Source organism: Nanorana parkeri, unplaced genomic scaffold (assembly GCF_000935625.1).
Source record: "Nanorana parkeri isolate BGI_ZX_2015 unplaced genomic scaffold, ASM93562v1 scaffold386, whole genome shotgun sequence".
NCBI lineage: Eukaryota > Metazoa > Chordata > Amphibia > Anura > Dicroglossidae > Nanorana > Nanorana parkeri.
In genome coordinates this window covers 137,431-150,129 of record NW_017306654.1, presented here as the reverse complement: position 1 = coordinate 150,129, position 12,699 = coordinate 137,431, and the positions used below count along the sequence as shown (strand labels likewise).

General features: G+C 43.9%; 2 protein-coding genes across 4 annotated transcripts in view; one reads left to right on the top strand and one right to left on the bottom strand.

The window, feature by feature from the left end:
• Window positions 1–12,699, top strand: part of LOC108789305 (protein transport protein Sec23A) — a 78,498-nt gene that overhangs the window by 42,268 nt on the left and 23,531 nt on the right. The gene's annotated exons all lie outside the window — the stretch shown is intronic.
• LOC108789306 (rhodopsin, GQ-coupled-like) overlaps window positions 1–12,699 on the bottom strand; it is a 22,594-nt gene that overhangs the window by 4,374 nt on the left and 5,521 nt on the right. For both annotated transcript variants that reach the window (XM_018559278.1, XM_018559279.1), the window contains exons 2-3: window positions 6,292–7,053; window positions 840–993 (exon numbers count right to left, since the gene is read on the bottom strand). In XM_018559278.1, coding sequence (XP_018414780.1) covers window positions 840–993; window positions 6,292–6,985 — 848 coding nt within the window. In that variant the 5' untranslated portion in view covers window positions 6,986–7,053. The remainder of the gene's footprint in view (window positions 1–839; window positions 994–6,291; window positions 7,054–12,699) is intronic.

The window sequence follows — 12,699 nt, the reverse complement described above, 5'->3', positions numbered from 1 at the left end:
GAGATTCAGAGATATATGCAGCTGAATTTATTCTGCATGCAAATCTAGACTTTTCCTGTAAAAACGGAAAATAACTTTGTCCCCTTCCAACCTATGAGTATTCTTATTGGTCTTTTACAGTACACCTGCCAGAAAAGAATATAGTAGCTGCCATTCCGGTCTTCCTCCTGAAAATACTAGTTGCTTGGCTTGTCTAGCTTCTATACTTCTGAAACACAAAGCCAGAATAAGCAAGCTGCAAATGAGAGTCGAGAAGAGTCAGAAAGTGGTATTTCTATGCTTGCACCAAGTGCAAAGCATCAATGTAACAGCCAGGCAGAATGCATTCTCCGATGCCTATGTATAGTTCTCTCATGACAGGTTTACTTTAATGTGATAGGCAGCCATATTGGCCAGTAGCAAAGATTGGAAGGTAGGATGGGTGGAGCCAAGCTCGACTTTTATGTGGAGGTTGGCATAGAACTTCAGCTGCCTATATTTCTGGATCTACAGATTGTTTTTAACAGATGCACAAATTGGATTGCCCAGGTTTATGGTAGATTCATGTTAACTCTTAGGCCCCGTTCACACCAAGGCAGAATCGTTTTTGCGCAGTTGAAAGTGCCAGTTCAGCATGCTTGAAACTGCCCCAAAAAAACCTTATGTACTTATTTCTGTGTTTTGGGGTTTTGCTGCTCAGGTGTGAACAGGGGCCATTGAAATTCAAGGGATTTCTTGTGTTGGGCTTTTTCTACTGTTCAAAAACGCCTAGGTGTAAACCAGGCCGAATTAAACATCAAATTCTCTTAAGGAAACAGGCAAAGAAAACTACAGAATAAGGTGCATGGCTTCCTACTCACCTTTGTGCGAGTGTGTTTACCCAAGGATTTATACCAGATGTCAGGACCAGCAGCCATATTGAAGCCATCTTTACTATAATGGGTACATTGTGAGCATAAAAGATTTCATAGAAACTAATGGTTACTGATGGGATCCAGCACACCAACAGATAAACTAAGAGTAAAACAACCAAGAAATAAATGTTACATTTTGATAGATTGTAAATGGATATAAGTGATTTAAGTGGCACAGCGTAAAGAGAACTATAGCTAAACTATGGAAATATATATATATGTGACCTGTTTTGACTACCAGAATCGTTGCAGTATTTTCCAGCCAACCTTGTATATTACACAGCCAAACTAGCTAGGAGCCAAAGTGTCATACTACTGCTCTGCAGCTTCAGGTATTACTGCCATACCTCCAGCCTGTTTATTGGAATATGAATAAGCATCACCACACTGATGAGGTCCTCCCTGTGATCTCCCCCTCCAGCCCTCTGTGTCTCAACTAGGGATGTCCAGATACCAATGCCGATACTTTGGCATTTTCATGAGAACTACCAGGTTTGAAGCTGGGGCCTGGCTCTGGCGCTCCACCACTGTCCTGAAATCATTAGTCTGTATTGTTTTAGAAAAACTGTCACATGACAATAAACAAAAATGTGTCAGTACTTGTATCTGTGAGTACTTGTATAAGTATCAGTACTTGTACTTGCAAAAATGGTATCGGTGCATCCCTTATATGTATTTATAAAAATAAAATCATACATTAAAACAGAGAAGTACAGGAGCTCCCTGGAAAAGTATCTGTACCTGTACTGAGTACGGTACTTGGTATCGGTGCATCCCTAGTCTAAACCCCTATCTTCCTGGGAAGTGTTCAATCAGGAGGCAATCATACTGTATTTGCCTATGGACATGCTGCAAGCTCTGCAGACACCCCTTGGACGACCCACCTCTTGACTTTCATAGATGATCACTATTGTTTCCCCAAACAAAGGCCATCTGCTAAGTGCATAAAGTATAGAAACACAGAATGATCCAAAATGATCGTTCACGTTTGGTAAGAAATAATTGTTTGATGATTAAGCTGTTTGGAGCAACATCTCTTTTTTGTGGCTACCACTAGAATGACAACACTGTTCCAAACTTTATGGGATATGTGCAATATCTATAATGACACCAAAATAATTTCCCAATGCCACTTTCTACAGCTGCCATTGGCTGGCTTCTGGTGTGTGTGGGATATTGAGAATTTAATAAAAGATAGATTTCAGTTAATTTTGCCAGCAACGTTTAGCATTCAGACGTAGTGTTTTGCTGCAGTATTTAGAGTATTTACAGGTGTTAGAGCCTGACAATTAAATGGATTTAATTCTGATTTTTATCATGTGAAATATGCAAGATATGTTTTATTGTAACAGAAAAGTTAATTAAATAAACATTTCTGGTTCCATAAACGCGTTTTTCTGCACTGGACCAACACCAGTTACCGCAGGGTACACAGAAAACAGGGTACACACAAAATGCACTGAATGGAAACGGAGGTAACTAGACTGCAGCACACTGCTGCGTGAATATTAGTGTTGTGTTTGTGGTAAGTCTTAAAAAGTTTTGGTTTAATCAAACCAGAGATGCCTTTTCCACATATATTCTGCCTCCCTGTATGTCTTCTGGCAAACTTCAAACTTCAAATTAGATTTAATAAAGCGTTTTAATAGCAACCCCTCTACCTGATTGACAGCTGACTCTGCCTCCTTAGAGGTAGAGCCAGCTGTGCCCGCCCCCACCCGTGTCTGTTCCTCCAGTCAGTGCTGAGTCCCTGCGGTGAGTGGTGACTGACAGTCTCTGCTGGGAGAAGATCAAGAACTGAATGATCAGCCGTATGTGATTGCTCAGTTCTTGATTAATAAAGCCGACGTGTGACAGCTGCAGTGTCACGTTAGCTCTAACAATTGGGATGATTGTATTTCAGTGATCCCATAGTTTTCCTTTAAATTAACCTGCCTTAAAATTCAATGACGTCTAAAACCTATGAATGATTACATAGGTCTGATTTTCTTCTACTGCTTCATCAAGGTGCCCATACACCTGCCGATTATCGCACGATAATCGTGGGTGATCCCACGATCGTACGGTAATCGGCAGGTGTATTAAAGGCGTGCGACTGTTTCTACTGTACACTAAAGCAGAGACACCGGCACTCCAAATTTGCAAAATACGTCTATTTATTGACGTGCATGTCTTTTGTCTTCCGAGCACGCTCGAAAATCGTACGATTTTCGGCGGGTTGGTGTCATGCTCGGAAAACAAATGCCGAACAGGCCGTTGTGCGCAATCATCGGAATTGGAATCATCGGAAGCATTCCCCTCAGCGGGGAGGGCTTGCGGTGATCGCAAGTACGATCTGCCTGTCCAAGATGGGCAGATCGTACAAGAGTTTAATTCCCTTAGAACCGTCTCACAACGAAAGTCGTGCGATGGTTGTAAGGTGTATGGCCAGCTTTACAGTTTATTGGTGCAGTTTTGAACAACAGCAGGATTTGTCTGTTATTGAAGCAGCATCCATATAAGAACAAGATGACCTGTCCACTCTTTTGTTGTAAGATAACTGACAAAGCATACTAATAGGTCTCTACAATCTAAGATTGCGCTGGTACGAGCACAATAAATAATAACTGGCATATCCTATAGTTCTTTTCCCTCACTTGATTCATAGTATTAAAATACTATGGAAATATTCGACCTTTTAAGTTACACGTTCCAAATAGGTTTTTTTCTTTTCTAAGCATTCATAGAACTAAGTTTCCATAGTTTGTGGGGTATTTTTAAATCTTCTCCAGTACAATTAATTGTTGCAGTGGTAGTATGCCAGTTACTTGTTCCTCTAGAGGAAATTATTTTTAAACTGACTCTTGACCTATGTGCTTAGAATCTTAGAAATAGAGTCGCACAATATCAGTAAAATGCTGATTTAAGGCAGCTGGAAGTGAGCACTTCAGTCTCTGTTAGGACTGTGATGTTAATAGCATACACATCCTCTATTGAGACCTACCTATCCGCTAACTACACGGTTTCTATATAGATGGACTCTTACTTTCTACATTTACCACTCTGGCCTGTGGAAGGATTGAACAATCATCTGCTATATGTTCACATACTTGGGTTGTCATACCATTGTAACACTTATCATTATTATGTTGATTATTTTAGCAATATGAAGAGGACCTACTCAGAGGTGCAGTGATGACAATGGGAGTTTGAGATATAAGCAGCGTGGGAGGATATTGATTGATTGGGGACAATACTATTCCAGTATACCCGTGGACAGTGGTTTTAGGAATCTGTGTATTTTCATCACAAGTTAACACCGATGTATGCCTTGAGGACCTTTGTGACTTTGTAACTTGTTTAGTTCAAATCAAAGACTTGCATCATGCTAGACCATGTGGTTTCAGTTTTATGGATTTATTTGTTTGGTGTATTGTCGACACACACTGTGCCTTGGAGAGGAGACTGCTATATGGAAAATTGTAGTTGGTAAGGTATTGGCCAACCTGCCCTCTATAGGTTCTCTGTATCTTTGCTCAGGCAGTATTTGTACTTCGATCTGACTTTGTAACAGCTTCTTGCAGTTCTACAGCAAAGCTCAGTCTGAGGGAAGGAGAAGCAGTGCTATTGTGTCTATCAAGGCACACGATGACAGGAGAGAGCAAAGTGACAGAGAGGTGAGCTCATCTGTGTGTTCTTTTACTGTCCACAACATAACATCACAGTCGTGAGAGAGCCTGAAGTGCTCACTTCCAGCTGCCTTAAATCGGCATTTTACTGATGCTGTGGGATTCTGTTTCTAAGACTGGGGGAGAAACAAGTCCTTTAAGTGTTACCTAAATAAGAATATAATCGGGCTATTAAAAAAATAAGTCAGCAGCTTCAAGTATTGTTGCTGCTGACTTTTAAAAACGATATGCATACTTATCAGCCCATTAAATGCAGCACTATCTTGCTCGCCCAAAGTCTTTGCAGCATTTTCTCTTCCCGTACTGCCATCTTTGATTGGGGAGCCTGCTGTCACTTCCTGATCTCTCACAGCTGGTCCCTAACTGTGCTGGAAGGACAGCGGGCAGACAACTTCCTGGGATGTGTGACTTGAATCCCAAGAGCCTGCGGGCAGATAATAAATGTACCTTTTAAATGTATAACAGGGAAGGGGAGCATTAGAATGATGGCAAGTGTAAATTTTGTGTAAAGATCCACCTTAACTGCAGCAGAGAAGATCCGGCTGTCTTGTCCTGTGGAAGAGCTGTGTAAATCTCAGGACTGGATGGACAGAAATAGAAGCTCTTTTGGCAAATAAATGAGCTCCCTTATATGTATAGCATCTGTGTATTTACCTGTTTCCTGGGAATTCAGCTTCAAATAAGTTGTGGGATCAATTCTTTGTGAAATGCAGCTTGTTTGAGTTAATTATAACTAGTTATAACTGTATTTTATTAAATGAAACATAGAGGTCTACTATTAGTAATATTTTAAAGAATGTGTGTTGGAAGTTTTTGTTGTTGTTGAAACTTAGCTGGTTGCTGCTTTTTATGAATGTTTTTATTAGTCTGATTCTTTCAAGTTAGAGGAAGTCTACAGTTTGTGGATGGCTTCTACTAACCCCAGAGATATTCTTTACCTTGAAATGCTCTTTTGTTTGCTGTCCTTTTGTGAATATGTAATAATCAGGCATTTACAGATACCGGTACTTCCGCTACCATGGAGCCAGCTTCCAAGCCTATCAGGAAGCTGAGAAGGCGTGTCTTTGCCCGCCGCCCAGCTTCTTGATTGCCCGGGAAGCATGCTCAATGCTGATTGGCTGGGAAGCTGGCCAAACAGCATGGTGCTTGCTTCCTTGCCAATCAGGAAGCTGGTCGGCGAGTCCTTCCCTGCTGCCCGGCTTCCTGATTGGCCAGGAAGCCAGCTCCATGCTGAGTAGCCAGGACGTCTTCTCCATGCTGAGTGGGCAGGAAGCCAGCTCCATGCTGATTGGCTGGGAAGCCGGCTCCATGTTCCCTCATGGCACTGTTGGTCAGAGGAAATCTCTCTCAGCGGAAGCTGTATCTTCCAAAACCAAAGAGGAACTCTCCCTTTGACCAGAAGTTCCGGTATTGGAGGTAAGTATCGGAGCATTTGGGCGAGAACAAGTACTCGCCCAAATGCTTGGTATCGATACCTATACTGGTATCCGTGCATCCCTAGTAATGCTTAACAAAGTAACCAAACTTTCACGTGTGCTATTCTCTGCAAACATTACTTTCCGAAACATCATATATTTCTTTGTCTTTTACTATACCAGCTATTAGCTAAATTACTTTATTGTGCCCTCTATGTAAACGGTAGTCATAGTGATCAATACTGATGATTATCATTTCCTTGTCGGTTCTTGCTGCTTGTTATTTCTGTAAAACTGTACAATGTGATAACTTACCTGCAGACACAATGAGGATGACCGTGTTTTTAAAATATGACCGGATGGGCACATAGTAGCAGTGCTGATCATTGCACACAAAGGTTCCTCTCTTTGCCTGGTTCCTGGCTATGTGAATAATTGCAATATACAGCACACTGATTGTCAATATAGGGGCAAGAACTCCTCCACTGATCAGCATCACACCATACGCTGTGGTTGAAGAGTTAAATAAAGGCACACACATGTAGACATCACTGCTGAAGCTGTATTTTCCGAAGCCTATTAATGGGAAAGCAGAGACTACTAAAGCATAAATCCACAGCAATACCAAGATAATCCAAATCCGCTTCTTGGTGATCATTTGAGCATATCGCAGGGGAAAGCAGATCTCTGTAAACTTGTCAACAGTGGCCCATACCAAGGAGTTCAATGAGGCCACCTGTAGCAGAACAAAAATAAATCCTAACAGTTTACAGGCGATCTCATCCTTAGAAAAAATGCCTCCCCCTAAAAGGCTGCTGTATACCGCAGCTGGAATAACACATATTCCGAAAATCAAGTCACACAGGCTGAGATTCAGGGTGAGGGCCCACGTGTCTGTGCGCAGTTTTAAGTGCGATGCAAATAGTAAAAGTAGGATGAGGTTTGCTCCCACAGCACCAATGCCGGTGGTGATCATGAGCACAGTATAAATATGCAGTATAGCTGTCATCTTGTGGCCTGGAAATTGGTCAGGATTTTTACTTCAGGTTTTATATCCACATGTGGTCACCATCCTGCCTGTAGGAGGTTAAAAAAAAAAGAGAGAGAGAAAGTTTAGAAAAAGAGAGTACAATACAAGTTACGAAACGTGTACAATACATACAAGATGTTCTGTTGGGTCTTTATACCAAAAGTGATATGTGCAGAGGCAGGAAGAATAAGATTGCTGAAGTAGAAAGGCTTTTGGCTGGTATTGCGAAGGAGGGGGTGAGGGACAAGAATTCAAATGGGGAAACCTGTATCACAGGGATAGGCAACTTTGGTGAAATGGCAAATCCAAACATTTGCCTCTAAAAGTTATGTTTGGGTCTGTCTTGCAATGCCTCATGGGATTTCATAGATGTAGATGTAGGGGAATATTTCCTATCTGCATCTTTAGTTAAGTTTTAAAGTGACCCTAAACTTAGGAGTTAAAGGAGAACTGTGAATACAGGAGACAGGCTACAAACTGCTCACCAGATGGTATTATGTCCCAACCAAGCTTCACAAAATGTTTCCTCAGACTCCCCCGACGTGCTGGAGATGTGGCCAGGAAGAGGGATCCATTCTCCACGTGTTCTGGTCCTGCCGATGCCTCGGGGGGGTTTTGGGATGCAGTCCTTCGGATAATCAAACAACTCACCCGACTGTCTCTGGCGGGGGATCCAGCTGCTCTGTTGCTCCACTTGTCTCCACTGCCCAGGGCCCGATACCGCAAATCTCTGCTGATACACCTGATCAGCGCAGCTAGAGCCTGTGTGCCGCTGTGTTGGAAAAGTCTTACTCCACCCTCAGTAAAGCTGTGGTTCCGTAAGGTGGATGAAATTCGAGTGATGGAGGAAATGACTGATTCCCTACATCACAAAGACAGCGCATTCCGCAAAACTTGGTTTTATTGGATAGAATTCCTCTATTCCCCAGAGTATGGTGAGCTAATGGTGGAGTGAAGCACCATGCCATTCTCGGGACCCACATCTCAAATGAGACATTAGAGAAATGGAACCACCCTGCTGATCGCCACAGTCAGATGCAGCGTACCCTTACTGTCCACGTAAACCTAGACGGGCTCCAGGCCTGAGATCAACACATCCCTAGCCCGGATCTGGACACTTCTGCTTCCCCTTTCCTATACCTGTTTTTTCCCCCCTCTCCTATAGCCCTTATTGGGGGCTACTTTGCCTACTCTTACTCTTGGCTCAAACCTCCCCCTCACCCTTCCTCCCTCTCCATCCTCCCCTTCTCCATTATACCCCCTCCACGTTATCCCTCCGCATGCCCACTACACACCCTTGTATAAATGACTACCAGTGTAGCACTGTGAACCATATATGATACCTGATCGAAGTGTACGTAGTATTAATGTCCTGCATACTAGGGCCCATGGACCCATGTTAGTGGATGGGCACCTTTTGGACCGACAATCTCCTGTCATGCTATTTACTGATTTCAGAAAACGTGAAGCGCTTACACGATTGTATATGTATCTATGCACTGGAGGAAATAACATCATGGACTGTTCTGTATGTTCTTGTACCTCTGTTTCATTATATGTGAAAACTCAAAATAAAGAATTTTTAAAAAAAAAGGAGAACTGTGAGGTGAGTGATTTCCACTCCTCCTTATAGTTAGAGCCGACCTGTGACAAAGAAGCTGTCACAGGTCGGCTCTATTGATCAGGAATTGAGCAGAAGCATGCCACCGATCTGCTCACTTCCCGATCGTCTCCCTGCAAAGAGATGGGACTGTCATTCTCAGCTCCCTGCAGGGATTCCCCCCTCTCCGATCCTCCAGCACTGACTGGAGGAATGAATGGGGAAGGGATCGGGCACAGCTGGCTCTGCCTCTAAATAGGCAGAGCTCGCTGTCAATCAGCCAGCTGGGTGGATCTTGACCGTATTGTTGGGATCCGTCCCGGCTTTGGCACTCTCAGTATATCGTGGGCAATAGAGGTTAGTATGTGTCCTCCCGTGACCCTAAAGAGAACTTATTTGTGTATCACTCGGCTGTAGATCCTCAAATCATCTCAATTAGTGCTGACACTGTCCTTCCTTCTGGAGAGTGGCTACTTTTGTTCCCCATGGTCCCTGTGTGTGTTGTAAAGTAGTCACCACTCCAAACTCGCTCCCTTAATGGACTACAATCTTAGTAAATATTAATAAACTAAATATGAGATTGTAGTCCATCACAGGAGCGAGTTTGGAGTGGTGACTACTTTACAACACACACAGGGCCCAGGGGGAACAAAAGCAGCCACCCTCCAGAAGGAAGGACAGTGTCAGCACCAATTCAGAGATGATTTCACGATCTACAGCCGAGTGATACACAAATAAGGTACATTTTTGTTAATAATGAAGATATTTAATGCATTTTTGCGATTAAACTCCTGAGTTTAGTGTCACTTTAAGTTGTCTGAGCCTTTAGAGAAACCACTTACTTGGGGAAGAGTTGTGACCCGATGCTTAAATAATTAAATATGATTTTTAAAGGTTAATGGCCATTCCTATCTCATAAATAATAATAGATAACGCAAAGTGAATTATGGATACATGTTGAGCACCATCTGTTAGGATCCTCCTGCACAATGAATATTGTTTATTTTGACTGTGCTAATGACATTCATGAGCGCAAAGTAAAAAGAATTGCTGCAGAAAGATATTGGCATCAGTGTTTTATTTAATTAGTGGTGTAGTTTACTTAAATGATTAAATTTAATGTTTTATCAGAGTTACAGGTGATCATCAAGCTGTGCAGTAGCAGAAGTAGCAGCAATTCACTTCTATAAATAGCCCTGGATACTTGCAGGAAGTTAGGGTAATGTTGTAAATGTCTGGCAAGGAAAAGGGCTTTTAGCTTTGTCGCATGTCCTGAAAGGACTTTCTACATAAAGCAATAGTAGACTTTAACAATGGAACACTGGTAGTATTTTAGCAAAACCTAAAAGACAACTTATTGAAGAAACTTTATTACTGAAAAGAGAAGTAAAGCTGGACCTTTTTTTGGCCTTCTCTTTAGGGCCACAGGAGTGTATTTACGAAGGTTTTCCTATGACCCAAAGTCAGCATATAATGGGCTACTGCTTGCAGCCAGGAATGATCCCGACAATATTGTCAAGATCCACTTGGATGCCTGATTGACAGCTGGCTCTGTCTCTTTAGAGCCAGACCCAGATGTGCCCAAACCAGAGGCAGACTGGGCCGTGGGGCAGGATGGCAATTGCCCCCCCGGGCCTCTCTGGTGCCTGTAAAAACAGCCGCTAGGATCCTGCAGAGGAGGATGAGAAGAGGCTCTTCAGCTGCCTGTGATAAGCCCGTGTAGTGCTCGAGCTCCTCTGCAGCTGCCTCCGCCCACTTCTGCTATTGGCTGGAGGGAGACTGCACTTCTACTGACTGTCTGCCTGGGTCCTAAAGGGAGGACAGCAGGAAGTGGCTGTAATCGCCTCCAAACGTGCAGGCGACCCCCCCAGGAGAGGAAAAAAAGATAGCATAGCACCTAAAACAGGAGAGGAAAAGAGTCACTGTAAGTCCCTATTCTTTCTGTGTGACCTCTGCTCTGCGTTACATGCTGACTTCTGCACTGCATTACTGACCTCTGCACAGCGTTACATGCTGACTGCTGCACTGCGTTACATGCTGACTGCTGCACTGGGTTACATACTCACCGCTGACCTCTTCACTGGGTTACATACTCACCGCTGACCTCTTCACTGGGTTACATACTGACCGCTGACCTCTGCACTGGGTTACATACTGACTGCTGACCTCTGCACTGGGTCACATACTGACCTCTGCACTGGGTTACTTACTGACCGCTGACCTCTGCACTGGGTTACATACTGACCTCTGCACTGGGTTACATACTGACCGCTGACCTATGCACTGGGTTACATACTGAGACCCTCCCTAACCCTTCTGAGACCTCCACACGCCTCCTGAGACCCACTGACCAAGACATCAGGCTGACACCCGCCAAAGCAGAGCATCAAAGCGTATGTAGAAAATGAATATACTATTATTCTGCATTGCTGTATAATGTATTGCTGGGATTTGTAGTCCTCTATAGCTGATGGTAATATTCTGCATTGCTGTATAATGTGCAGCAGCCCATCCCCCAGCCAGTCACCCCTTTCATGGACTGACTAGTGAGTCCTCACATCACCTGACCATTCACACTACCTTAACATGGATGGAAAAAGTGGCAGGCAGGGAGAACGGGCAAAGCTGGAGGTGGGCCAAGTCGCTGCACCATGGGCCTCTGGGTTGTACTTGCCCCCTGGGCTATAAGTTGCCAGTCAGCCCCTGGCCCAAACCCTCCCCTCTCTATCTTTCCTGTGAGCACTGGAGGAACAGGGAGGGGGGAATCCTTGCGGGGAGCAGTGACCATCATGGCTCTCTGCAGGGATGAAAACGGAGTGGAGCGATCAGCAAGTTACATGATCGCTCTTCTCTCTGGATAGAGCCAGTTTATCACAGCTGCAGTGTCCCATGCTAGCTATACGTATATATTACTCGACTTTAGATGAGAAAAATACGATCCTTCCTATATTCTCTATATACATTACAAGGGTTTTACCAATCTTTTTTGCAGATTCATTTTCTCTTCTGAAGAAATAGCTGTTTGTTTCCCCATGTCTTTTGCAGACCGATTTCTGCATTTGAGGGTCTGCATTATAACCACCTGGTGAACTTTGTTCTAATGAGGAAAGCTGCATTGTGTGCATCCCTTTAGAAGTAAGCAAACCTTAGGGGCAGGGGCGTAACTAGAAATCACAGGGTGCCATAGCAAAATTTTGTATGGGGCCCCGTGATTGCTAGTTATGCCACTTGCAGAGCCCACCATAGACCTCTATAGTGGGCTCTGCAAGGTCTGAGATCTCTTACCTGTCAGCGCTGTCCGCCTCTGTGGTCGCCGGGCCCCGACTCCTGTTCCGTCCCCGGGCCCTGCCTCCTCTTACATCACTGGCCCCACCTGCTCTTAGGTCGCTGGCCAGTGATGTAAGAGGAGGCGGGGTTGCTCTTAGGCGGGCCCTGCCTCCTCCTTTCCGAACACCGCTCTCATCTGCCGCATCGGCTGGCTGTCACTGACACATCTCCGCAGCGGCTGTGAGGGGAAATGCGCCGCTGCTGAGTTGTGTCAGTGACAGCCAACACCCTTACATGCCATAGCGACCCAGGCGGCCCTGACCGGGCCCCCCTGCGCCCGGGCCCCATAGCGGCCGCCTGGGTCACTATGGCGATTGTTACGCCACTGCTTAGGAGGTATCTCGCCAAAAGTGAAACTCCTAATGCAGAGGATGCCTAACATTTGACCTGTATTCCCGTTTCAGAAGTCTGGGAATATCTGTGAGCTAATCACACAAGCAGGATACATTTCTGGTGGCATTCTGTATAGAAAGCCACTAAGTTGCCATATTGAAAGGAAGCTGCATTTGTCAATTTCAGAAAATTACAGAAGTTGCAGATTGAAATAGAAAAGAAGAAATAGAAAAAGAGATTGAGGACTCTGTTCTCAATCTCTTTTTCTATTTTAAAAGGGAAATGTCAGGAGTCTATTTAGACACCTAATATTTCCCTGAAGCCCCTAAAAGCAAAGTAAAAATATAAAAATGTTTTAAAGTTTATTTAAAAAAAATAATAAAAATAAAATTTTTTCAAAAATTTGAAAAACTTAGAAAACTTCATTTTCGGC